The sequence below is a fragment of the Epinephelus lanceolatus genome, chromosome 6 (assembly GCF_041903045.1).
Source record: "Epinephelus lanceolatus isolate andai-2023 chromosome 6, ASM4190304v1, whole genome shotgun sequence".
Classification (NCBI taxonomy): Eukaryota; Metazoa; Chordata; class Actinopteri; order Perciformes; family Serranidae; genus Epinephelus; species Epinephelus lanceolatus.
In genome coordinates, this window is record NC_135739.1 from 32,722,543 (window position 1) to 32,749,193 (window position 26,651).

Here is a 26,651-nt window from a genome sequence, read left to right on the forward strand (position 1 = left end):
TCACTTTCTCATTAAAATAACCTTTGTTGAATATTCCATAACCAGCAGCAAGCCCAGTAATAAAAATATGTTGATGACCATTTTGGGGATGCTTACCCTCTTAATACCTTTGCCAATATGCATTAGAGGGCAGACGGACACAGTATAACAGCATATGGCTACTGTGTAAGCAACCATTTACCTTCTTTAAAAAACAGCAACAACAACAACAACACTTAATTACAACTATGGTTTCAATTTGTAGTTTGGTTCATTGGTTTCATTTCATGTGATTGCTAAAAATAAGGTTAAATGGGGCAAGACATATGAGCAAAAAGTATAAATAAGCCAACAGTTGACTATCTAAACCACTTTAGTTGGAGGTCACCTAAAATATCGCTAATAATCCCTCACTGCGGAGGAAAACTGTGTGCACAATTACTTTAAGTACAGTGGGTCAAAGCTGAAGCAAGAGTTAATTGGCATTTCTCATCCAAATAACTTTGACTAACCAGTGTTCCCTCAGCATTTAGCTCAGTGAGTACAGTGTTTTTACCTCAGATAGAAAAGATGGTCAGAGCTGCGGACATAAAAACAAAGCTGTAATAAACTTTAGTAGCTGTACAAACAACCCAGCTGTCAAACGTGTGCAAATAAAGCAATCTGACGCATCTCAGTGGTGGCGAGAGGCAGACAACAGACACAGAGCTGCTGTTGACTCTTAGTGTGACTGTAAGTACAAGAAAACATTTCATTCAGTGTTAAACATTGATGGATTACTGAACGAGCCTACCAGGCACAGACCCAGGGGCCCAAGTGTCAGGACCCCCCTGACCTTCACTTGTCAAACGTCAAATTAGGACATACCAACCAGGAAGAGACTGAAAATGACCACGAAGACACAAAAATACCACACAGAGATGCAAATGAACTGCAAAGAGACACAAAATAACCACAAGAAGATCAAAAACAGCTGCAAAGAGACACAAATGGCCACAAAAAGGCACAAAACAAAGAGCAACACAAAATCACGTAAAAGAGAAATGACACAAAACAACCACAAGGAGACACAAAATGACCACAAAGAGATACAAAACAACAAAATGATGCCTAACGACTACAAAGCACAAAGTCTATTTGTCTTGCTCCTGTGTAGGAGAGGTGGTGGTGCCCTTTGCACATCTGTGCCCAGGGGCCCATTGCCTTAAAATCCACACATGGTGTTAACATCCATAAATACCTGCAGTCCAGTGCGTCACTATTCTTGTTAGGGTCTGTAAACATAAATCTGATCAAAACTATTCCAGTACAATCAGTTTTAGCAGATAACCAGAGAAAAGAGTAAGATCCCCAAATACTTCAAGAGTCAGAAGTCAAACTCACCATCCACCATGTCTTGGCAGTGACATCATAGCACAGTTGCCACTTCACCGAGCTGTCTGCCTCTCCGCAGCCTCCTGGTGTGGCTGACATCGCCATGACAACAGACTGGAGCCGTCAAAGTGTCAAACGAAGATGACTTTTGGAGGAGAAAAACAGGATTTGTGGTAAATCCAAGAGATACCAGTACGGTGTTGTGATTTTCCTGCTTTTTTACTCCTTCTCTTGGTATTTCTGTGCCTTTCTCAAGTTTGTTGGACAGAATCAGTCTCTGTCCTGTGTGAGTTCAGTCCCAGTCCCTGTAGATCCCAAACCCGGTAGATCGCAGTCCCTGTAGATCCCAGTTGTAGTTTGTCTCTGATTCCTTACACAAAGCAAATGCTCTTTAGAGGTGCATTTTCCCTCCAGCCTCAAAAAATGAAGGTCTCTCATGTCATACTTCCAGTCAAATAAAATGAATTTACATAGACTGTTATGTGAGTGAACATTTTAAGATGCGTCTGTGCTCCTGGTTGGACACATTAATCCAGTCTTACAAACTCCGACAACAAGTTATTCACTCAGAGCAGTTTTAACCACAAAGGCTACACAACCTAAAACATACCTTTGAATTACAGAGCCATCTGTTGCCTGATCCGGCTCCGTTTCTCCTCTCAGTCCTGCTGGACTCCCACTGAGTCAAAACACTTCCAGGTAGAGACTTTTATACAAGTCCCAGTCCATCATGTGGCCCACTTCTAGCAGTTCTGCCTTCGTGCACCTAAGCTGTGGTCCACCTGTCTCCCACAGCCTCCAGTAAATCCTCTTTACACAACAGTTGCAATCAAAGCTTCATGCCGCAGCTAAAATAAAAGTCACCTGAATTGTTTCAGTTCAAGCAAAAGACATACTGCTTCTGTTAATTAGGGCTCCTCTGATCATCCCCGCTCTGCGCTTGAGTCTTGAGTCTTGAGTCCTGATTAGATCCCAATGTCCCAGCACCTGTCCAAAAGTGTCTTTACACAGGGACTCCCAGTTTAAAAAGTCCAATCAAGCTCCAGTCTCTCTATCTTATTCAAAGTGGACAAAAGCACCAACCACCAACCAACCAAACCAAACCAGACAGCCACCCCCTCGCTTGATTCCACTGAGTGGGCCGTCACTCCAAAGAGGCGGATTAGGAAGTAGTAGACACACACGGGCACACACACACACACACACACACACACACACACATATACATCAAATGTTTCTCATGGGGACTCCTGTGGCTGGTAAAATAAGAGTTTGATCATATATGGTTAAAACACAAATAAGGTCAAACCTGTTTTTATCATGACATGGTCTGTCTGTCTGTCTGTCTGTCTGTCTGTCTGTCTGTGACTCAGTGCCCGTTTTAAAATAATGACAATGACCTTTCTCAGTTTGTCCCTCACTTGCGCTCTTTCCCTCCTTCCATCTTCCTCACACCCTCTGAACCAAAAGGGTTCCACAGGGGACCTTGCGTACTTCTGTGACTTTGGACCATTGAAGAACCCTTTATGGTGCTGTTGTGAACCCTTAAAGAAAACATGAGGTGCTCTGAATAAGCAGAGCTTTTTCCAGTAATACACAGTCAGGAACACACTCAAATTTAGATTTCCCTTTTTATCAGTCTACTACTCTATGCACTACCACTACTCGCAATCCGAGATCGTCACCTGCTTCGAATTTTAACACTCCATTGAACAAGTGTTATCAGTGGTTATGAGCCTGATAGATATTATCAACCACTGTTTATTCAGGGAAAACTGACTGAGCATTAAGCTCTTTTACAGCATCACCACATTCTTTATGATGCCCTACAAGTAGGTTCAGAAGGCCGTTATCAGCCCATAAAATGCTTGTGTATATTGTTAGTCAGTGACATCTAGTGGCTGTAATAATTATGATGGAAACAAAGGAGAAAATCAGATGACATAGTATAAAGAGTGAATAAAGAGTATAAAGAGTGATCAATTCAGGATGGTGGATGGGTTAAACAAACCAAGGACTTTTACCCAGGAGACTGCTGTTGGTGTCCCGTGTGAAACTAAAAGTCAACGCTGACACATTATAATTCACGTCACGTCACGTCACGTCACGTCACGTCATGTCACGTCACATCATGAAACCTAATGAATCTGATAACAGCCTTCTGAACCCACTAGAAGGTGTAGCGTGACCCTTCCAGTCCACATCTATGAGGCTGATAGCCACTGATAACGCCCATTCAATCAAGTGATAACATTCAAAGTTTAACAAAAAAAAAAAAGCTTAAAGGAATACTTCAAGTTTTTTGGAAATTATGCTTCTTTTTGAGAGCGAGCTAAAAAAATAGATATGAATCAGTGTGTGTAAAAATGGACCTGCATTTGTACAGGGCCTTCCTAGTCATCCGACCACTCAAAGCGCTTTTTACACTATGAGTCACATTTACCCATTCACACACACATTCATACACTGGTGGCTGAGGCTACTACACAAGGTGCCACCTGCTACTCACTTTTTAACACACTGACACCGATGAAAGCATCATCGGGAGCAATTTGGGGGTCGGTATCTTGCTTTGAAATGCAGACTGATTAACATGTTGCATCTTTTTGTGTACACACACAATCAGAAATGTAAAAATGACAGTTTTCTTTAAGGCAAAGTGATGTGCTGAAACTATTTCTTAATAATCAGCAGTTTCCAGCCAGTTCTCTGCTACATCTCCGCTGGTTGCCTGGCAACCTCATGCCTCAGACTCTGGGAAGTCACTCCTGCCGGTCTTTACACTTTTTTACACTAATTATTCCTTTAAAGGACAGTTAACTCCAAGATCAAAAATACATATTTTCCCTCTTGCCCGTAGTGCTATTTATCAGTCTAGATTGTTTTGGTCTGAGTTGCCGGGTGTTGGAGATATCAGCCGTAGAGATGTCTGTCTTCTCTAGAAAATAATGGAACTAAATGGCATTTGGTCATCAATCTAGATAGATAAATATCACTACAGTTAAGAGAAAAAAAAAAATTTTTTGGGTCTCTTTAATCGAACCACAATGACCCATTCTCCCTGAACTTAACGATAGTTAATTTAACCCAAACCTAACCTTAACCTTTCACTAACCTTAACCAGGTACAAAACCAAATGTCTAAATCTAACTTTAACCAATAGTGGCAGATCAGACAATGCTCATATTTTTTTGTTACAGTGACTGAATGATGCTGGTAAATTATGTTGTCCTGTCAGTAGATCCAAAAACTCTTATGTAATTTGATTATTCCAGCAGGAATGTAACAGTTCCTTGTAAACTAACCCAGCACATTGCCTTTACCCTCAGCAGAGAACCCTTGTGTGGAGGACCACTGGTTTTTCAGGGTGTGGTAACAGTGTGGTCAGGTTAGTGTCTATGTCAGCCCACAGAGCTAGAGCCTTACAGCTGACGGCTTGAGGTCTCTGGATCAGACCAACCACAGCCCACTGTGGAGAAGGTCAGGACTCCTCCACCAAATGTCACACTGCTGTTTTAGGCTTGCCTTTAACTGGCATCATTATTTATGGTAGCATTGCTCTTCATTGTTCTTTTTTGGTGGATTTTTAGATTCCATTTCTGCTGCAGGACTGAAACTTTGGCGTAAGGGTGTAGTGATGTGAAACAACCCACCTCCCACCACACACATGCACATAAACTAAAACATAATCTTATAATTAGTAGTCCAATCAATCAACTCCCGGCTCCCACCCCCCCAGTTAATTAGCAATTAACCTCCCTCAGAGGTGTAAACATCCAGCCAATCAGGCCTAAACACAGCAGCTCCAAGCCAATCACAGTGTTGGTCCAGAAGAACAACAGGACATAAAGAGAGAAAATTACAGGACAGAATACACACACTCACACACACACACACACACACACACACACACACACACACTCCATTACCGAAACCCCTGAACAGACCTCACACTTACTGAATGACAGAGCAGAACAGCCCTCTCTCCTCTCTGCGGCTTCAGAATCTGCTGTGCTTTTTCTGTCAATGTTCAACCTTTACCCAGCGCTGCTACTGCTACACTCCCAGCCATCATACATACGTGCTGCATAAAAATAGTCTTTTCAGAGTTTAATTGGAACAGATGCATTTAGTCAGCAAACTTTGACATCATGAAGCTGTACTTTTATGATGTATGTTTAACACAATGTTGATTGTCATATAATGAGAATCAGCTTTATAAGCAAAATGTGTGTATACATACATGGAATTTGACTCTTGTTTTACATAGAAATAGAAATGCAGGTAAAAACAAGGACTGCAATGCAAAACTATGTAAACATAAACATTAAGTGGCCAAATCTGGCCCACCATAGGGTGCTGGGTGGCCCACCAACCATTTTGTAATTCACAATGAGAATAAACAGATTTACACTGGGAAATTATTTTGTGCTTTGAATGTAAATAAGGTGTCAGAGTGCTTAAACAAGCATAAAAATAAAGTTTGTTCCTTAAAAAAAAAAAGTGCCGGGTGACTACCGCCCCAGCAGAGGTCTGGGCCAAAGCCCAAATGTCTTCAAATCTGCCACTGTACACCTGAACTGTGTGGGGCTGCTGCGACTGGATTTGCCTTCTGACAAATATGAGTGAGGACAACAAATCTTGAAAGGTTGAAAACAGGCAATTCATTTATTGTATATATACTGATAAATATTTTTAATGTTTATTTAATAGCTGCTCTCCTGTCATTTTTCAAAAGTGGCCCCCGGGCAAAGCAACTTGAGTATCCCTGTTACAGACTGTGCTCATTAAGCTGATCCTTGTGTAATTCAAAGGCATCCTTAGGTCCTTGCTTTGGAGAATTTGGTATTTGATTTATAAATGGTATTTTGTCGGAATCAAAAGATGTTTTAAATATGTTGCACAGAATATCAAATACTTTTATTTTAGTATCTAATTTGGTATGTTTTCAACTATATATTGTACAGGAAGGTCACTGGTTTCCAGCCTCTGATCTCAGTTAAGCATAAAGCACATGGCATCTTTGACAAACTGGCAGAGGAACAGTGGATCTGTTCAAATAAACACAAGAAATTGGCCAAGGTAGCAGGTAATCAAAACACATTAAAATGCAATAAATACAACATATAAATCGACAATTAAACAACAACTATTCAAACATAGTGGCCTCTCAAGAAAAACAAGCACATGTCTCTGTCACCACATTATGATGCCCTTAAATTCATTGATGGGTATAAGTGTTTCTAATCTTAGATCTTTTTGAAGATTGCTCCATGTCCAAGGTGCATGGTAGGAAAATGCAGTTTTCCCAAGATCTGTTAAAACCCGGGGTACATTTAAATGCAACCACCTGGAGGAACGTAGCTGGTAACTACCACAACTGACACACAGAAGGGTGCAGAGGTAGGCTGGAGGTTTGCCCATTATTGCTTTATAGATAAAAATATATTAATGCTGTTGTCTGCGAATGGTAAGTGACATCCAACCCACCAAATAATAAAGAATGCAGTGATGAGTAAGGGACTTTGCATTTGTAATAAAATGTAGAGATGCGTGGTACACTGAATCAAGGCTACGTAAAATGGAGGAGGTTGCATGCATATACAATATGATCCTGATGATTGGCAGGATCTGGGGTGAAAGGAGAATCTGGTAGACAGATAGAGAATGACGGTTTTTATAGATGGAAATGAGGCTGAAAGGTGGGAAAGAGAGGCAGAATGTGACATGAATAGTTGCAGCCGAGGCGGACATTGTGACAACAGTAGTTCTGTATAATATCATGGGAGGGGAACAGAGTATTACAGTGCATTTAATGGAGCAGCAATAATCTAAGTGAATGAACAGATGAGAGACGAATGAAAGGACCAGACAAATGTGTGGAGCTCAGCTAGAGGGATCAACAACATTTTTACAACAGATATTCCCTCATTTGGTGTTTTGATGGTGGTGAGAGAGAGTGCTGTCTCACAGGATCCACCACAGGTGATAAGTTGGGTTGAGATCTTGTAACCATGAAGGCCACATAATACAAGTCACATCATATTCAACCTCATCAAACCATTCAGGGAGCTTGGAGGTTTCATTTATGTTTTTTCCTGAAATGTTCTGTTTATGAACTTCCAATCTGGTCACAGGTTTCTGGTTTCAAATAAATTTATGTGAGATAAAAATACAAGCTTATATTGGAGGTGGTTTTATTAGAGTTTTGGTAGTGGGTCACAACACATGACTGAACTAAGAAAACATAATACATGTTACAAACAGCTCGACAACTGGAGCAGCAGTGATGCGAGTCATTTTATCTTCTGTGTTATGGGCCCCTCTGGTGGTGACAGGGAACTAGAGCAGTTAATCAATGTGGCGCTGATACATTCAAGACTCCATGTATTTTATAAAAAGCAAATAACATTTTTTCCTGGCTTTAAAAGAAAAAAAGCGCAACAGAGACATTAATAAAGGCTCTCATTAAACTCAACATGACAAAAACGAATATAAAGCTGCCATGTTGTTCAGTGAAAAGAGCATCTGTTGAACAGGTGACGTGGATGTGATGACAGTGGCTCTCTCTAGTGCGGCTTCTACAGATTGGTTTGTTTGTTATCACCTTCCTCCATCTCTACAGCCTTGTTGTCATAACCACAACTCTCTTCATTGTCCCTGCAACACAAGACAACAACAACAAGCACACAGGTTATTTTATAACTTTCACATGTTTTACTTGCAGTTATCTGGCAGTTCAGTTAAAGTGAGTCATAAGCACGAATCCTGATGCAAGACCAGAGTGGAGGTGGTAAAAGTCGACATTTCTTTATATGTGGGCACCACCATGACTTACTAAACAACAAAAGAGAGGCTTTGTTGGATCCATCAGCTATTCATACTGTGCTTCATTTAGACTGTCTTCAGTCAACAAACAGCTGTTAGCCTGAGCTGGCTCTGACAATCATTTAGAGTTCCCTGTATCTGCTGCACATGTGACATTCAAGGCCACAAAGGGAAACTCAGTTCACATGATGTTAATGTTTCTCAGCATTAATTCCTTGGACCAAGAGTGTGAACCAGATGTTGTGCAGTGTTCTACACATCTGTCACATCTTCTGTATGTTTTTAAAAGTGGGAATCACAAGTCCATACAGTCATCGAAAAGCAAAACATATTTTCTTTTTTCCTACACAATTTACTCAACAGTGAGGTGCTGTGTGAAATGTGGAAAGTGTGTGTGTGTGTGTGTGTGTGTGTGTGTGTGTGTGTGTAGCTGACCTGTTCTTCCTGAGTAATCTGCGAACGATCAGGATGGTGAAGACAATGAAGAGGAAACCGACCACAGCTGTCAGACCCACCAACCAGGGCTGAAGAGTCACTGTCTGCGATCCTGCTGCTACTCGCAAGCCAGTCCGTGCACCTGAACACACACACACACACACACCCTATTAATTAAGCATATGTGGTGTATGTGTGTGCAGCACTTTAAACAGATCACTGTATAATAAAATGGGAGCTGATAGTGCACCAGTTATATCACAGCAGATAATAAATGCACTGCCATATTTGAGATGAGTGCATTTCTTTTTGTCTTTGAGCCATGTTGAATCTCAGTCTTTAGAATGAGCTGAGGTTTTGAGCGAAGGTTCAAGAGAACATTCTCACAACTTTCATACCAACAGTGGCTCTAATACACTGGCAGGTTGAAGAAACAGTGTGTAAGATTTAGGAAGATTTAGTGGCATCTAGTAATGAGGAGTGCAGACTGCATCCAGCTGACGCTTCTCCCAGTTAAAATTCAATCAGTGTTTGTTGTTCAGGAGGTTTTTACTGGGAGCTTAATCATCTGCAGAGGTCTCTCCTTTTATAAAACAAGCGGAGCAGGTGATTAAAACCAGTAAAAACACTGAGTTAAGCAGTTTCATGTTACAAAAGTCAGTGTTTTTCAGAGACTGTCATCACAGAGGGGCTTTTAACCGTGACATGAATGGCCCTTATTTGTCCATTCTGGGCTATTGTAGACACATCTCCATAGATGAGGGCCCGCTCCCTATGTAAATATAAACTGCTCATTCTAAGGTAACAAAAACACAATGGTTCTTATTTTCAGGTGATTATACACTTAACAAAACCTACTTGTCATATTATGTTCCATTTCTTGCAACATATCTCCCTAAATCCTACACACTGAACCTTTAACAACAAAGAGAAACACACACAGATTCAGCTGCCAATGGGGAACACACAAACACATACAGATAAAAATATAACTACAAATTTATAGATTCATATATTGAGAGATGGAACAGAATAGAAAAGTTGTACCTTTGTTAGCTGAGCAGCTGGAGGCAGACAGCAGCACACACAACACAAGGAAAGACAAATACATCCTGAATAAACCAGAACGAGTCGAGTCAACACACCAGGACTGGACCTTCAGCTCCACTGGACCACTGAGAGAAACACACACAGCTCACTCTAATTATGGTCAAAGTTCACAGTCCAGAGGGAGGTTGTCACAATATGAAATATGGCAGTGTGTGTGTTATCTGCTGTGTTACTCATCAGCCAGTTCCTGTATATTACATGCTACATAACATGTAGAAGAACACAAGAAGAGTTCACAAGCTCTGGTGGTCTGATATCTGTTAGAACCTAGAGTGATTAAATTTCCATCAATAACTTGTTCAAACATCCCAGATAGGACGCGTGTTAATTCACACTATCACACATAGCCCAGAAGTTCGCTTGAACTCTGGATCATTGTATCACTACCACAGGTCAGTGTGAGGGGCTGTATAAGCCAGGTAGTGCATATTATTATTTTGGTTACAGTAAGATGGCAGGTGGCAGGTGACATGTGATAAATACAGTCTGCAATGTAGTCTGCAATCATAAAGGCCCTCAAACTGGAAGGCCTTTAACTTAGAGCCACTGCACAACACTGACCTTCAAGATTATGTAGTTAATAATTACGTAATTAGAGGCAGTTGCCCAGTTGGTGATTCAGCCTTGTGTACACTGGTTAAATGCACATATATTCACAACACATTATCTTATAAAGTTCACCATATTTTGTGTATTTATCAGTGAATGAGTGAGAAAAACAAATCATGATCAACCTGGTAATGAGTGAACTGGAGGACTACAGCCAGATAGTCCACAGGAGATAATAATAAGGCCAGATCCTCTGTTAATCATTACATATTGATTAGTTCCTAATGGACATGTTTACCACTTTCTTAATGAACTGTTCCTGATTAGCTCTGAATCATGTTAGGTAACTTTCCATTTACTTACTTAAAAATGACTCACAGCTTTTGTCTCTCCAGCACAATGGTACATATTACAAGGCAAGGTCAGATAACACATTGAGCAAAGCGGTGCATGTGAAGACCTCAGGTTTATTATGTCACAATTTGTGATCATTTGAAACCTTGTGCAGTTGCCTAATGGTTTGTTTGGTAATATGATAACACACAATATAGCCTCAAAAGCCCCTAATCTTTTAGGCTTGCAAAATCTCTTTAACTTTGTCATTCAGATAACACATGTCCATGTTTTTTTATCAGGCTATGCTATTCCCAAAAGAAATCTAATATAACTGAGTAAATATTGAAAGCCACATTTACTTGGCATGTAGCTGATCTGTCTGCTAAACATACACTTTGTGATCTCTTGTGAAATGAGTCATCCTCAACATTTGTTGTGTGATAATTTCAGAATGATGACGAATATTGGAGAACAATTAGATAAAAAAAAATAGGATGTAGGCTACACAGGATGACTTTTTTACTTGGCAATTATCATGTTTTTCCCAGATGATGTCCAGATTTTTGGGCACTCTGTTATCTTAAATTGCTTGAAGTTAGTGCATACAGCTGCTGTTAATGGGGGGAAAAGTATCCCCAGAGGAGCATTTGTCTGGCTCCGCTCCTGCTGGAGGGCCCACAAGTTTTTTTGAACCTCACCATTGTCTACTAATTGTTGCAGCATTAATAGTTACGATATAAAGTTAATCAATCATGTAGTATAATGTAAAGTGCCGCTGTCGTGGAATCTTTGACCAAACCCCGGTTTACTTCTCTCGAAACGCTCGGGTGCACTTCAGAATAAAAGCAGGTAATGCTACTGCTACTAATCTGCCAGAAATAATGTGGGTCGGGAACTGCTTTTTAAGGGTTTCGTGTTTTTTTCTTAAATCGCAACAAATTAGTTGGTGTCGAGTGAAAGTACAGCCCTTGCTAGTTAGGAGTATTTTGTGTAGTTTTGTGGCAAGTCTGATTGTGTTGGAAAGATACTGCTTTTATTCTGAAGGACTCTGGACGGAAGTGTTGCTGTTGTTGCTGCTGGCGGGCGGAAGACAGTTGGGGTGTGGAGGTGGAGGTAAACACTACTCCCAGCAACATTTGACGGACTGTTGGGAGAATGTCTCGGTTTAAAAAAGCGGGTCAGGTGGACTCTCTGGCGGGCTTCAGGACGGAGAAGAAGGAGCCGACCGTCCCTCACGGTCTGCTGAAGGCAGCCAGGAAGAGCGGCCAGCTCAACCTGTCCGGCCGAGGGCTAACAGAAGGTAACTTTACCTCGTTAGCTGTTAGCTACTGGTTACAGTTTCACTCATAGACATATATATGGTTTCACTGACAGTAGAAATGTTCACATTAATTTAGGTCCAAATGGTGCTGAAATATGTAAGCCTAGATATAACGCTTGGAGCGAAATACAAAAAGAAAAAGGACAGTGTTTACAATATAAGGTAGATATATTAATATACATTTCTCATAATATTGCAGCTATTTTTTTTTTTGGTGTAACGTTTTTCACCCTGTTTTTGAGAATGACTGAAAGTTTTTGTCCAATGTAAACTATGCTGGATGAGTATGAACATAAAATTAAAAAAAAAAAAAACTTATGTTCAAGCACGCATAGTAGATATAGAATAGAATACAAAGCTTTTATTATCATTGTATATAGAATATAAATCGAGATTAGGAGTGCTAACGTTATATCTGATTAGGTGCTAACTAGTCATTGAAACAAGTAAGTTAAGTAAAAAATAGACAACATAATCATTCATAAAATAGGAAATTAATAGTGTAAAAATGTGCTGTATCAAGCCATTGTAATGTAAAATCAATAGTGGATTGCACTTGATATTAATGGATTGCACCTGAAGAGGAAAATTATTTAACAGGTAAAATCTTTGAGTTCATTTGTGCGTGACTGTAAGCTCCCATGACTCCTACCAGAGGGCAGGAGAGAGGACAGTTTGTGACCAGGGTAGGAACAGACTTTAATAATTTTCTTGGCTCTGCAGAGGCACCGGGAGCTGGAGATATTCGTCAGAGAAGGCAGAGGGCAGACAATGATTTTTTCTGCCATTTTTATGAACCATAACCCATATGCTCTAGACTAGATGACGTGCAACTACATTGGTGCTTTCACTCTGACTGCAGTTGATGTTCGGCCTTGCAATAGATTAGTGGTAGATCAGATGAATGTAACTTTAACATACTACACCAATCAGCCTAAATATTATAACCATTGACAGGTGAAGTGAATAACACTGATCATCTTGTTACAGTGCAATGTTCTGCTGGGAAACTTTTGGTCCTGGCATTCATGTGGATGCCACTTGACATGCACCACCCACCCAAACACAGCTGCAGACCAAGTATCCCCTCTAATGGGAAAGGCACTCCCTGATGGCAGTGACCATCTAGCAGGAAATGCACCATGCCACACCACAAAAACTGCTCAGTAATGGCACGAGGAACTTGAGGAAGAGGCCATTCTGATCGAGCATCTGTGGGACCTGCCAGTACCCCTCCTCACAACTGGCAGGTCTCAAATGATCTGCTGCCAATGCCCTGGTGCCAGACACCACAGGACACCCCCAGAGGTCCTGTGTCCATGTCTTGGCATGTTAGGGCCTAGTCTGCTCCATGAAATCGGGGTCTGGGGAAGCTGAAGGCCAGGTTGATGTCATGAGGTCTTTGTCATGTTCCTTGGGCCATTCCTGAGCAGTTTTTGCAGTGTGGCTTGGCACATTGTCCTGATGGAGGAGGGCTACTGCCATCAGGGAGTGCCTTTCCCATTAGAGGGGATACTTGGTCTGCAGCTGTGTTTGGGTGGGTGGTGCATGTCAAGTGGCATCCACATGAATGCCAGGACCAAAAGTTTCCCAGCAGAACATTGCACTGTAACAAGATGATCAGTGTTATTCACTTCACCAGCCAGTGGTTTTAATGTTGTGGCTGATCGGTGTTTACAGTGTATATAAGACTTTCAACAATGAGTAATAGTGCCACCCCACTGTGTCTGTTCTCCTGCTGTCACTTTGCCTTTTGTGTGTTTCAAAGGGATAAAAATGGAAAAATATCTGCCTCAGAGATTATAAGGACATTTACATCTGCATTCACTGCAGCATTTATTTTTTATGCTTTCTGACCATCATTGATCCAGATCCTATTTTAGTCTTCCTAATAGCTAAAAGAAGATGAGTGGCAGTAAAGAAAAAAATAATTCTGAATAATGAATTCCCCTTCTGTAACAAATACATAAAGTGGCAGACAGTAATATCACTGCTGGAAACCCAAGCACACTTCTGCGGTTGGGGTCTAGTCAGTGTTGTAAAGCAGCCATGTGACACTTGTGCATAATGTTGATGCTGAAAATCTTGTTTTGTTTTTTTTTCTCTTTAACCAGCTAAACATGTATGAGTGTGTGCGTAATAACCATATTAACACATGCCTCAGTCCCTCAGAACGTTTATCGTCTGAACGTCGACACACCAGAGGAAGCACAGCAGGATGTGTCCTTCGGAGCATCAGATCGCTGGTGGGAACAGACTGACCTCACCAAACTGCTGCTCTCTTCCAATCAGCTCACACAACTGTCTGATGACATCAGACTGCTGCCTGCACTCACTACACTGGATGTAAGTAACTACAGCTCAGTCAGTAAGAAGCAATAAGTAAGTAAGAAGTAGTACACATCGTCATCTCCCACCAGTCATGGGTTTCCGTGAATTTATGCTGGTCGTTGTTATGTCTGCCTCTGAGTAGCTTGAGTAAAAGTCTCTTTCAGGTTACCGCAGCTTCTGTTGGAGGAAAACTGACTTAATCAACTAATTAAGAACAAAACTGAACAACAAAACATTTTTGAAATCGTGTAGAAATGGAAACTCATTTTAACTGGTGGATCCAAAATCACATTTGAAATTAGAAACAGGTTACTGCCAAGTATGTTTCACATACAAGGAATTTGGCTTGGTGTTATGGTGCTTAACAGTAAATACAGTGAGAGAAAACAAAAGATACAAACAAAAAAAATAAAAGTATGTGCAATATATCTGTTTTAAAAATAATTAAGAGCCACGCAATTAATGTAAACAATTTGTGTACAAGATGGGAGGCGTCAGCCACAGTCTTTCCTGGCGGTTCTAGAAGTACAGGTCCTGGTGGGATGGCAAATTGCAGCCAATCATCTTCACTGAAGAGCAAATGATTCGCTGCAGTCTGCCCTTGTCCTTGGCAGTGGCAGTGGCATACCAGATGGTGATGGGGGAGGTGAGGATGGACTCCATGGTGGCGGTGTAGTAGTGCATCAACATTGTCTTTGGCAGATTGAACTTCTTCAGCTGCTGCAGGATGTGCATCCTTTTTTTTTTTTGATGAGGGAGCTGATGTTCAGTTCCCACATTAGGTCCTGGTGATGAGGAGACTCGTTGAATGGGGAGTCACACAGGGCGATGGGGGGCAGTGGGGATGCGTTGTGGATTAAATTGACCCAGAGATAAAGTGGTGTCAAAATGATAAATGTTACTGATGTCTCATAGTAGCATTTATCATTCTAGCTGTTAAAACTAAAATGTTATCATTTGCCCTGGCAGCTCCACGACAACCAGCTGAGCAGTGTACCCAGTGCTTTGGGAGAACTGCAGGAGCTCCAGCAACTGCGACTCAGGTACACACGCAAACACACACACACACACGCACACACACACACACACACACACACAAAACCAAGATCCATCATGACATATAAATAAGGTTTCTATGAATGCGAATCTGCCGAGCGCTTTTATTTGTATTGAAACACTTGCAGCACCCACCACAGGGTGTCACAGCTCTAACTGGTCTAATTATCTGGCAGCAGCATTAAGCTCTTTTTGTGGGACGACATTCTAATGAGTGTTTGTTCTCCTGTGTGGTCAGTCATAACCAGCTGACATCACTGCCAGCGGAGGTGTGTACTCTAAAGAACCTCTGTAGTCTCACTCTCCAGAAGAATCTGCTGGAAAGCCTGCCAGAGGAACTGGGACAACTGGAGAACCTGACCCAGCTGGTAACTAACACATACTGTGTGTAGTGTATTACACTCCCATTCTGTTGTGCTGTGTGATGGGCTGACGGAAGCGTCCTGTCTGTTGTGATCGATTAAAGGACCTGTCCAACAACCATCTGAAGGGCCTGCCCTCCAGCCTGGGAAGTCTCACCTGTCTGCAGACACTGAACCTGTCTCACAACAAGCTCAGCTGTCTGCCTGACAGCGTGGCCCAGCTCACAAGTAAGATCAGCTGTGTTGTGTTTCAGCTTCTCTGCTTCTTTGCATGGCTGCTTTTCACACCTGAAGAGTGGCCTTAATTTATCTTGACATCTTTTTTGAAACAGGTTTAGATTTACGAAAGGGCTTTATTTCTGCTTTATGCTGTTTTTATATGTTATCATACTTTAGTGTGTTTTTTTCTTGCTTTAATTTGCTGGCAAGACTGTTTGCTGTTAATGCGAACTCACAAGGTCTTCAATGTTTACCTGTTGTCTTGAAAATATCAGTATAGTGTCCATTTGCACAGCCCTGATTCAGTCAGAGGTCATGTCGTACTCATCACTCTGGTGCTCTCATTTTAAACCAAATACTGTACATTTCTGTTTTTTTATGCCTTTGCACCACCAACAACCATGGCCAGAGGCATCATGTTTTCAGGTTGTCCATCCGTCAGTTTGTCTATCCTTTTTTTTGTGAAAGCGATACCTCAGGAACCTCTCAAGGGAAGTTCTTCCAGTTTGGCACAAATGTCACTGTGACCATACCAAACAAGTTTTTTGCCATTACTCATCAATTAATGCCCTAATTATGACAAAATGGGATAAAATGAAAAAGTAATGAAATTTTTATCTCAAAGGTCAAAGGTCAACTTCATCACAACATCATAATGTTCTGCAAAAACACTTTGCTGGCAATTATTCATCGTCATATCTTAGGAAGAGAAGAGGTGACATTTAACAGATACTGAACTGGTGACACTAATCCTTGGCGTCCATCTTGAAACTGCTGATTATATAGATCCTTTGTGCTGCTGCTTTGAAGCTGTGTGTGAAGTAGGGCTGGTGATATGGAAAGACTCTCAAATCTACATATTTTTAACCCTTGATGTCAATATTACAGTGATAATGTGGGGTTGACTATTGGTAATTTTGCAGAATATTTACAAAGAGAGATATTTTTATCAATAATCATCAGTAATGTGGATAAAGTGACTAAGTGGGTAAAGGCAAATTATAGAACAGCTAGAACAGTTTAGTAAGTTCAGAAAATTAGATCACTTTACTGTATTGCAGCCTTAAAAAACAATACTTTTGATGTTACAGTGTGTAAGTCTCATATCTCAATATAATATCAACATATTGCCAAGCCCGAGTGTGAAACATCCATGTTTCACCCAAAAATAAACTTAATTTCATTAAATTCCCTCACAGTCCTCACTACTTATATTATACAAGTCTGGACACAAATGGATGCAAACTGCAAATTGACTGGTTGGCAAAAGCACACAAACGCAAGGCTGTTATTCTGTTTGATATTTGAGAAGCTGCTTTTAATGAAACGTAACACTTCCTGTACACATATAACATTAGAAGCCTTTCAATGGCTAAAAGGGCTCAGTCCCTTCTTTTCTTGCCAGGCTTTTAATTTGAAATATGTGCAAACACGGTAAAGTTTCAATGTCAGTACTTTAACAGCAGTTGCAAAAAAGAAAATGAAAGACGAAGTGTTTGGAGATAATTAGTGAGTGTGAAGAGTCTTTGTGTTAAAAACAGAGAAAGCGTGAGCAGCAGAGTGGTGAGAACAACATGGCTTTACACTACACTGAGAGACGGTCATCAGTGTCCATCTGATTGAGGTCTGACTTTACTTGACAGGTGTTAAGCTGTTGGACTGCAGCAACAACCAGCTGACTGACATTCCCGCCAGCATATCAGAGATGATCGCTCTGGAGCAGCTCTACCTTAGACACAACAAGCTCCGCCTCCTCCCAAAGCTCCCTGCACCGGCGCTCAAGGTAACCATAGCAACATGAGAGTTTCCCTAGGTGAAAGGCTCATTTGTGGTGTGGTTAATGCTGACTGAACTTTCTGTGTGTTTCTGAAACATTTATGTCATTATAATGAAGTATGTGTGTGTGTGCGTGTGTGTGCGTAGGACGTGTATGTCGGGAACAACCAGATTGAACAATTGGATGCGGAGAACCTGGCCTGCCTGACAGCCATTTCTTTTCTAGAACTTCGAGACAACAAGATCCAAACCCTCCCTGAACAGATCACCTTACTGAGCACGCTCACACGCCTCGACCTGACCAACAATGATATTGGCACGTAGGTCACCAGCATCATCACACTAGTTAATTGTTTGTGTGCAAACATTCAGTCAGTAACCAGTATAACCACTCTCTTACCAGTCTCTCACGCACTCCTACTTTATTTTGTATTATATACTGGGTGTTTTGTGATTTAATCCTCAATTCTGTCTTTGTTGTGAGTGTGACTGTGTGAGCTAACAGCTGTCACTGACTTTTCCCTGTCAGTCTTCCAGCATCTCTCAGCCTGCTGCCCAATCTGAAGGTGTTACTGTTAGAGGGAAACCCTCTGAGAGGAATCAGGAGAGACCTGCTCACTGTACGTGACACACACAGCACACACACACAGGAAAACGGAAGATAACCCAGTGTTAGTTTAGTCTGTACAAACACCATCTGAAATCACAGTATTAAGGCCCATCTACAATAAGACAGATAACAATAACTGTAAATATAAATTGTTCTAACTCCGGTGGATGGTTTCTAATTTAGAAAACACTTTTTACATCGTCTATTCTAATCACTCAGTCTGGCTGTGAAATGTTATTGTTCATCAGTGTGGGTGCTCACATCATTGTTGTTATAGCCCTTGTTTTAGTTATCTTTCTTGGTTTTCACAATCCTTGAATAGAATACACTGCGAACAGGGTTCCCACGGACATGGAAAACCTGGAAAGGTCATGGAATAAGTAAAATCCTTGAAGTTTTTTAAAAGATATTGAATTTTATTGTGTGTAATGAAACTGTTACAGTAGTCTTCTGTGGATAACCCTCCACATAATGTAAATATGTCAATATGTAACATTTTTGTCTCCCTGTGTTCCGTTATGTTAACTAGCTGGAGTGATGTTTGAAAAGAGTTTGTATCTGATATGTTTGAATAACACCACTAAGTGGGGCATGAAAAATAATGTTGTGACAGTGTAATTTAACATGTTCAGGTCATGAATCCCAAAGTTTCCTTACATTATCTCACTAATATTTTAGGTTGTAGTGCATTGTTTGAGATGGAGCAATTGACAAACGCAGCCTGTTATCACTCAGGGCACCAATCCGCACGTTGGTTTAGTTTTTAACTGCACAGTAATTCAAACAAATTAACCAACAGGCCATCCAAACTGTCGGCTGTCTTTCCCCCACTCTGGGAGCTCCACGCCTCTGTGTCCACAGGCTGCCTTTAATAATATAATTAACATTTGGAGTTAAGTTTACTATACAGTTCTCTTTGTGTTATACACCGGGGTCTCGTAATCTACACAAACTGATCAAAATGAAGTACAAATATAAAACACAATAGACTGTGGAAGTATTTGAACAGCTGGGAAAAAATCTGCTTGTTCCCAAAGCAAAGATTCAGCATGTGAACCAGTAAGGACTGATGTCTTCTAGGATAGGTTCCTTTATATGGAAAGTTTCTATCTGACAGCTTTAATAGGTATTGCTTCCCACCACAGCAGTCATACGTTAATGAGATATCTTTTGTAGATGCGGGTGATGCAGGTGCAGGTGATGGGTTTAGAGATGGTTCTGTATGTATGTGTCAGCTGGTAATGCTTATGTCCAATGTACTTACTTTTCTAACTGCTTGCACTCGTCTGCTGTTGTCCCCATCACAGAAAGGAACCAATGAGCTTCTGAAATATTTAAGAGGAAGAATTAAAGGTACAGTACATTTTTTGTGCTGATTTAAAGCCGTTTTCACCACTGACCTCACCAGGGTTGTTACCAGTGTAACTAATAAATCAACCTGAATAGAAATCTTCAAGATTCTTTACCTTTTTTTTTCTTTTCAATTAATCAAATGTTGGACATTAATAATAGGGACTATCAATAGAATAAACAGAAAGTAAAGAGCTTATATGGCATCCTGAAGTTTGTGTGTGTGTGTGTGCTTGTGCATTTGTGTGTTGCAGAGGAGCCTGAGAAAGCAGATGATGGACAGACAGCCATGACGTTACCCAGCCAAGCCAGGGTCAATGTACACAACATTAAAACTCTCAAGTTAGTGGAATACAGGTCAGTGACACACTCGTGTGGAAAACTTCATAATGAGTTATATGCTTCTCACATACAGCTGCTATCTTGTCACATACTGTGTTGAAGGAGCTGGTTGTTCCAGGTCTCTGCTTTTAAAGGGACAGTTCAACCAAAAATCAAAAATATATATTTTTCCTCTTACCCGTAGTGCTATTTATCAGTCTAGATTGTTTTGGTGTGAGTTGGTGACTGTTGATGATATCAGCTGTAAAGATGTCTGCCTTCTCTCCAATATAATGGAATTAGATGGAACTCAGCTCGTGGTGCTCAAAGTGCCAAAAAATACATTTTTGGTGTGCTTCTTTCCGGCCCATCTGATCATCTGACAATGTTGTGTTGTTGTCGTGACTACAATGTTGTCATGACTGATCAAAAAGAAAATAAAAGCTGCATAGTTGGATATTAATACATTTCAGGGTAACTGTGTGTGTTTGTGTTCAGTGAGAAGCAGGCAGATCATATTCCAGATGAGCTGTTTGATGCTGCAGCAGGTGAAAGTGTTACCACAGTTAACTTCAGCAAGAACCAGCTGACATCCATACCTCCCAGGTACACACACACATTATCATCATCATCATCATCATCACTGTTTGACAGAGATGAAAGATTGTATTGACCACAGTTTATTAACCACATGCATGTTGTGTGTGTGCAGGCTGGTGGAGTTCCTCTCCTCACTCTCAGATATCAATCTGGGTTTCAACAGACTGACCTGCTTTTCTCCTGATGTCTGCAAGTTCCCGAAGCTGACACACATCGACCTCAGGCACACACACACACACACACACACACACACACACACACACACAGGCACACAAATCAACCAACATGCATTTACAGTTCTGCTTCCACAGTATTCACATGGAGGGCTGCAGCTGACAGTCTTGGTCCAATGTGATGTCCTCACATGTCTCGTTTTGTCCAAGAGTCTGATACCCAAAGATACTCAGATTACAAAGCTGCAAACACTCCTATTGCAGAATCAAAAAAACAACAACAACAACACAAATCATCAGACCTTCAGTGTTTTGTTCATGTTTACTGCTTGCAGTCTGAATATGCAGTAAAATACTTCAAATACAGTTTGTTAGCAAATAGGAATGAAATGAGTCCAAACCAAATGTTTGTCTTTTCTAACTGTCACAATGTGTAAAACAGTCCAATTCTATACTTTATCTAAAAAACGACGGTATTGATTTTATGGAATTTAAAAGCCAAAGTTTGCCTAAATGGCACCAGAATGCATAGCACGCCAAAAAATAGCATTAGGTGACAAATACTCACTCAGTGGTCATCTGCCCTCTCGGCCCTGCTAGTCTTGGTTGTCTTCTCCATTTTATCTTCGAGATCTTGAAGAAAGTCTCCAGCACACATCCGTCCAAGTGAGAAGTTTAATTTTCATACATAGTAACACACACATGAGCTCCACCCATGCTAAAATTCATTGCAGCAGAATGATTCCGTTTTCGTTAACATCACAAGGCAATTTAAGCAAAGGCACCACCAGTAGGTGTTTGCTTTTAGCAGCTCAGGGTCTGGAGGGTCCCCGTATCCTCTGCACAGCTCATGCAGCCATAACCTCGGCTTCTCTCTGCTGCATTTCTTTGGCCAAATATTCTAGCTCAAATAAATATGGCTGAATATCTGAGTCAGCCAGCCCTGCAAAATGTATCCTCATCTTCCATTCAGGAAGAACAACAGATTTTGCAGCTGTGATTTCAGCGCTCTCAGTCAATACAACACACAGTGGCCATCAACACTGGTTGGACGTCATATAAAAAGTGGCAGATTTTTACTTTAAGAAGATCTACAGACTCGATTAGATTAGACAACTTAGAAGTGGGACTGATGTGAGTGTGATGATGATCATTAATTGTGTCACAGCTCTGAATATGGTGCAAGCACTGCAGCTCTATCCATAGAGGTCATGTCCTGTTTAAACAAAGAGAATTGAGTACAAAGTCAAAACTTTATAACAGGCACATGAAGCCATGAATGTGAGAGTATTTGATTTAGAACCAACAGTGAAGGGTTCATGTTGCACCAATGTTCTGCTTTCTTTTCTTTCAGGAATAACCAGCTGAGTGATTTACCATCTGATATGAAGAACTTAACTAAATTACGCTCTATTATCCTCAGTTGCAACAGGTAACTCTCTGATCCAAGACGTATGTGCATCAGCATTCACTTAGAGCGATTAATGAATTGTTTTTATTATGGTTATTGATACTATACTTAAACATACTGTGTAGAATCATTCAAATTGTACCAAACAAATCTGTGTGGTCTTTAGCATGATGACTTAAAAAGGCCCTTCAATCCTGTAAAGACTTAGAGCACTGTGTCAAACACTGAGCTCAAACGTGACCTCAGAGGGATCATAGTAATGAGTTTAGTGTCACTGCTGATGTCACATGGAGGTCATGTGTTCCAGTGTAACCTGTGGCTAACATCACTTCCCTCAATTGTCTCCTCCCCTCCTCTCAGCTGAAGGGGATATGAGAGAGACATAAGGAAGAGATACTGATAAAGGACACACAGCATATAAACACTCCATAATGTGTTAAAGAATTCAGTAACTCTGCAGCTCCAATAGCAGATCTATTAGGACACCAATAGATCATTAATATGTTTTATTTATTATTGAAAACAAATCAGTTAGCTGCACTGTCTTCTACAGTTTGTCCACTAAGAGTCTTTGTGCTGATCACAGGTTCAAGTCCTTCCCTGAAGTCCTCTATGAGATAGTTTCCTTGGAGACAGTGTTGCTTGGTAACAACCAGGTGGGCAAGGTGGACCCTCATCGTCTGATTAAGATGGTTAATCTGTCAACGCTGGATCTGTCAAACAATGACCTGCTGAACATCCCCCCTGAACTGGGCCTGTGTACCACCCTCAGGTATGAATTACAGTCTGCCAGATGTCCTGTATGATGTCCCAACTTGTGTTAGGCCGCAGATATACTGGCTTATTAACCACACATTTGTGCTGACAGTTTTCTGGGTTGTGAACAGAATTGGTCACATTCTTGCCTGTGTACTGTGCATGTTACTGGAGAATTCCACTAGAGGGCACTCCAGGAAATTATTTCTAGTTTAGAAATGGTGAAAATAAGATTCAAAAACCATTAACTGTAAAATCTCTATTGTTCCTCAGGTGTCTCAGTCTGGATGGGAATCCTTTCCGCACACCCAGAGCAGCCATCGTGGCCAAAGGAACAGATGCAGTGTTGGAGTACCTCCGCAGCCGCATACCTACGTGACCCCTGACCTCAGCTCAGACAGCTCCATCTCCACCCTCTCAGATATTTTCACCTTTTCTATCAGTGTTGACACTTCAATGCATCAACCAACAGCCTTGTTGTTCTTTGTGATACACAAATCTACACTTCAAATTCCACAATCCGTGTGTAAAACAGGGAGGTCATCACACTTTGCTCTTTGAGAGGCAAACCAGTTGCCAAAGTTTTCCTCTGAACTGGTTTGTGTCAGATGGATGCAATTGAATGTCTGAATAAGATGAATATTTCTGGACAATCATATATTCAATCTGATGCCTGCATGTGTGACTGAAAAGATGCCAAAGGCACTTCTCTTAATAAAGTTATTGCCAAGAATTAGGAGTGGTGTGAGTTTTATGGTAATGTAGCAACAGTTTATGTCTCAGTCCAATTTTCACAGCCTCAGTGACAAAGAGCCTTTTATTAAAATATCATCTGTAAGCAGCAATAAAACCAAAATGAGTTTTCAGAATGAGGCACAACTTTATTTATCCCGAGGGAAGTTGTTGTGCATCACTTGCAATACAAAGTAGGAAAGAGTGCGAATATGAAATATTTTTAAAGGTGCAAGTATGTGCACACAGTTTGTTTATTGGTGAGGATCTTATAGATAAATATGGCTAATATTAAATCTCAAGTACAGATTAAGTGTATTTGGATAATTTGATATGTTTATTCAAATATATTTGATTATGTCCATGATAGTGGCCATTATATCCTATGGATCAAAAAGTTGTAATGATTTGGCTCCAGGGATCTTATTAATTACTTTTAGGGCTCTTCATGGCCTGGCTCCCTACATTTCAGACCTGTTAGTCCCGTATGAACCTTTATGTAGTTTGAGATCCTCAGGCGGGGATCTTCTGTTTGTCTCAGAGTCCAGACTGAAGACCAAAGGGGACAGAGCTTTTGCCATCAGGGCCCCCAGGGTTTGGAACAACCTGCCTGAGGATATAAGGCTGTCTGAGTCACTGGCTTCATTTAAGTCTCTCCTACAAATGTACTTCTATCGGAAAGCATATCCCGACTTTATCTGAGCTGTCTGTCTATTTTATTGATCTTACTGATTTTAATGCCCATTTGTTATCTTGATTTTAACTTTGGCCTTCCTTATTTTATCTTTTACTAGATTACATTTTATGACATGTTATTTGTTTTATTCTTCTTGTGTTTTGTGTTTAGTTTTATCGTGCAGTACCTTGTAACTGTATTTTGAAAGGTGCTATATGAAATAAGTTTATTATCATTATTATTATTCATTCATTCATCTTCTAACTGCTTCATCCTCTTGAGGGTCGCAGGGGGGCTGGAGCCTATCCCAGCTGACATTGGGCGAGAGGCAGGGTACACCCTGGACAGGTCGCCAGACTATTGCAGGGCTGACACATAGAGGCACACAACCATTCACACTCACATTCACACCTATGGACAATTTAGAGTTATCAATTAACCTAATCCCCAATCTGCATGTCTGGACTGTGGGAGGAAGCCGGAGTGCCCGGAGAGAACCCACGCTGACACGGGGAGAACATGCAAACTCCGCACAGAAGGGCTCCCACACCCGGGATCGAACCGGCAACCCTCTTGCTGTGAGGCAACAGCGCTAACCACCATGCCGCCCCCATTATTATTATTATTATTATTATTATTATTATTATTATTATTATTATTATTATTATTATTATTGTTATTATTATTATTGGAGAACTCCTGCAGGTGGCAGTACTTAGAGTTGTATCTGAAGTCTGAGGCATGAAAGGTGAACAGAAATGGTGACATGACCGTGCCCTCTGGGGCCCTGTGTTGCTTGCCACACTGTCGGACATGCCGGCAGTCTAACATACTGTTGCCGACAGTCCACAATCCAAAATCTACCTTCATCACCATCAGCTTAATCCCCAGCAGGGCAGGCCAGATGGTGTTGAACGCACTTGAGAAATTTAAAGAATGTGACTCTCATAGTGCTGCCTGGCCTGTCCAGGTGGGCATGGGCAGGGTGACGCAGGAAGATGATGTTGTCTATCACTCCCACCATCAGCTGGTTACTGAAGGGGGTCCAGTGATGGTTGAACCAGGTGATGGAGATATGACAGGACCACCCTCTCCAGGGACTCCGTCATATGGGAGGTCAGGCCACAGGTCTGTATCATTAAATAATCAGCTAATTAACATTCAGCCAACTGTTGCCAGTTTTTTTTTTTTATTCACTCATTTACAAAATTCAGTTTATACACAATAAGAAATTCCTCATACTTAGTCATCTTTGTCCCTCCTGTTTGGTGAAGTGACTTGTGGTTTGATGGCCTCTTTTCACTCTCATCATCATACCTCACTGTTAAATCAGACTGGAGGATGGACACTGTCCCACAACTTTGTTCAAATGCCAACAGCTCCTATATAACTATATTAACTCTGTGTGCTGCGGCTTTGTGATTTCACCCAAACTGTGAGCTGGAGAGTACCTTACTCTGACAACAGGAGGAAATGATCTCACACATTCTTCTGCTTCTGAAACCTCTTCAATAGTTTGTAGAAATTTCACCAGAATTTTGCAATCCTGAGACCTAAATCAAGAATTTGTAACATCTGTTCTGAATATGTATCAAACTTTCAGCTCATAACACACAAAAATATTTGGCTGATTGTAAATATTTTTTTCATATCTAAGGCCATAGCAACCTAATCTTTGTAAAATGTATCACCCAGAAGATGTGAATGAATATGAATATGAAAATGAATGAATATACAGTAACATGTAGAAATATTAGAACACCTATGCATGATGACAAGACCCAACAGATTAATTCATCCTTGTACTTATGAGAGCTTTAAAGTCAGGCAGAGAGACCAGTTCACATAGTTTCAACTCTTTTGTAGGTTATTCCAAGTGAGAGGAGCAGAGCACACAAAAGCTTTCTTTCCCAGCTCAGTCTGAGCACCAGGAACAGACAACAAAACTTGAGTCTTGAGATCTCAGACTGTAGCTACAGTCAGATCTCTGTTTAATCAAACTACAATGTATGAAGGGAGCTTACCCAGTAGGGCTTTATAAATTAACAAATACCAGTGACTGGGTCTGTGAAAGGTCAAAGATGTCAACCAGCCCTGGAATAAAGCGTACAGTGATGAGTGAGGGCTTTATAGTTTGTAACAAATCTTAGTGCACTATGATAAGAAGTATCTTACACGTGTAAACAATGTGCAGGTGCATTCACGTACAACAGATCACCATCATCCAGAACCGGTAAAAACGTAGCAGCAACCAGTCTTTTTCTGGCCTTAAAGGACAAACATGACTTGTTTCTGAAATAAAATCCTAACTTCAGCCTCAGCTTCTTAAGGAGATTATCAACCTTA

The 26,651-nt window shown here is 40.9% G+C and overlaps 2 protein-coding genes across 2 annotated transcripts; one reads left to right on the forward strand and one right to left on the reverse strand.

The window, feature by feature from the left end:
• Positions 1 to 7,533: 7,533 nt before the first annotated feature.
• On the reverse strand, positions 7,534 to 9,822 carry smim24 (small integral membrane protein 24). Its single transcript, XM_033621283.2, has 3 exons — positions 9,664 to 9,822; positions 8,617 to 8,758; positions 7,534 to 8,013 (listed from the first exon to the last, which is right to left on the reverse strand). The coding sequence occupies exons 1-3, from the start codon at positions 9,725 to 9,727 to the stop codon at positions 7,935 to 7,937; spliced, it is 285 nt and encodes a 94-aa protein (XP_033477174.1). The 5' UTR covers positions 9,728 to 9,822; the 3' UTR covers positions 7,534 to 7,934.
• A 1,860-nt stretch (positions 9,823 to 11,682) lies between these two features.
• On the forward strand, positions 11,683 to 23,630 carry lrrc40 (leucine rich repeat containing 40). The gene is made up of 15 exons (XM_033622382.2): positions 11,683 to 11,911; positions 14,097 to 14,278; positions 15,233 to 15,306; positions 15,558 to 15,687; positions 15,786 to 15,909; positions 17,544 to 17,683; positions 17,824 to 17,996; positions 18,206 to 18,296; positions 19,594 to 19,639; positions 19,891 to 19,993; positions 20,456 to 20,563; positions 20,670 to 20,780; positions 22,085 to 22,162; positions 22,728 to 22,913; positions 23,171 to 23,630. Exons 1-15 carry the CDS (start codon positions 11,767 to 11,769, stop codon positions 23,274 to 23,276), a joined length of 1,797 nt encoding a protein of 598 aa, XP_033478273.1. The 5' UTR covers positions 11,683 to 11,766; the 3' UTR covers positions 23,277 to 23,630.
• Positions 23,631 to 26,651: the final 3,021 nt, after the last annotated feature.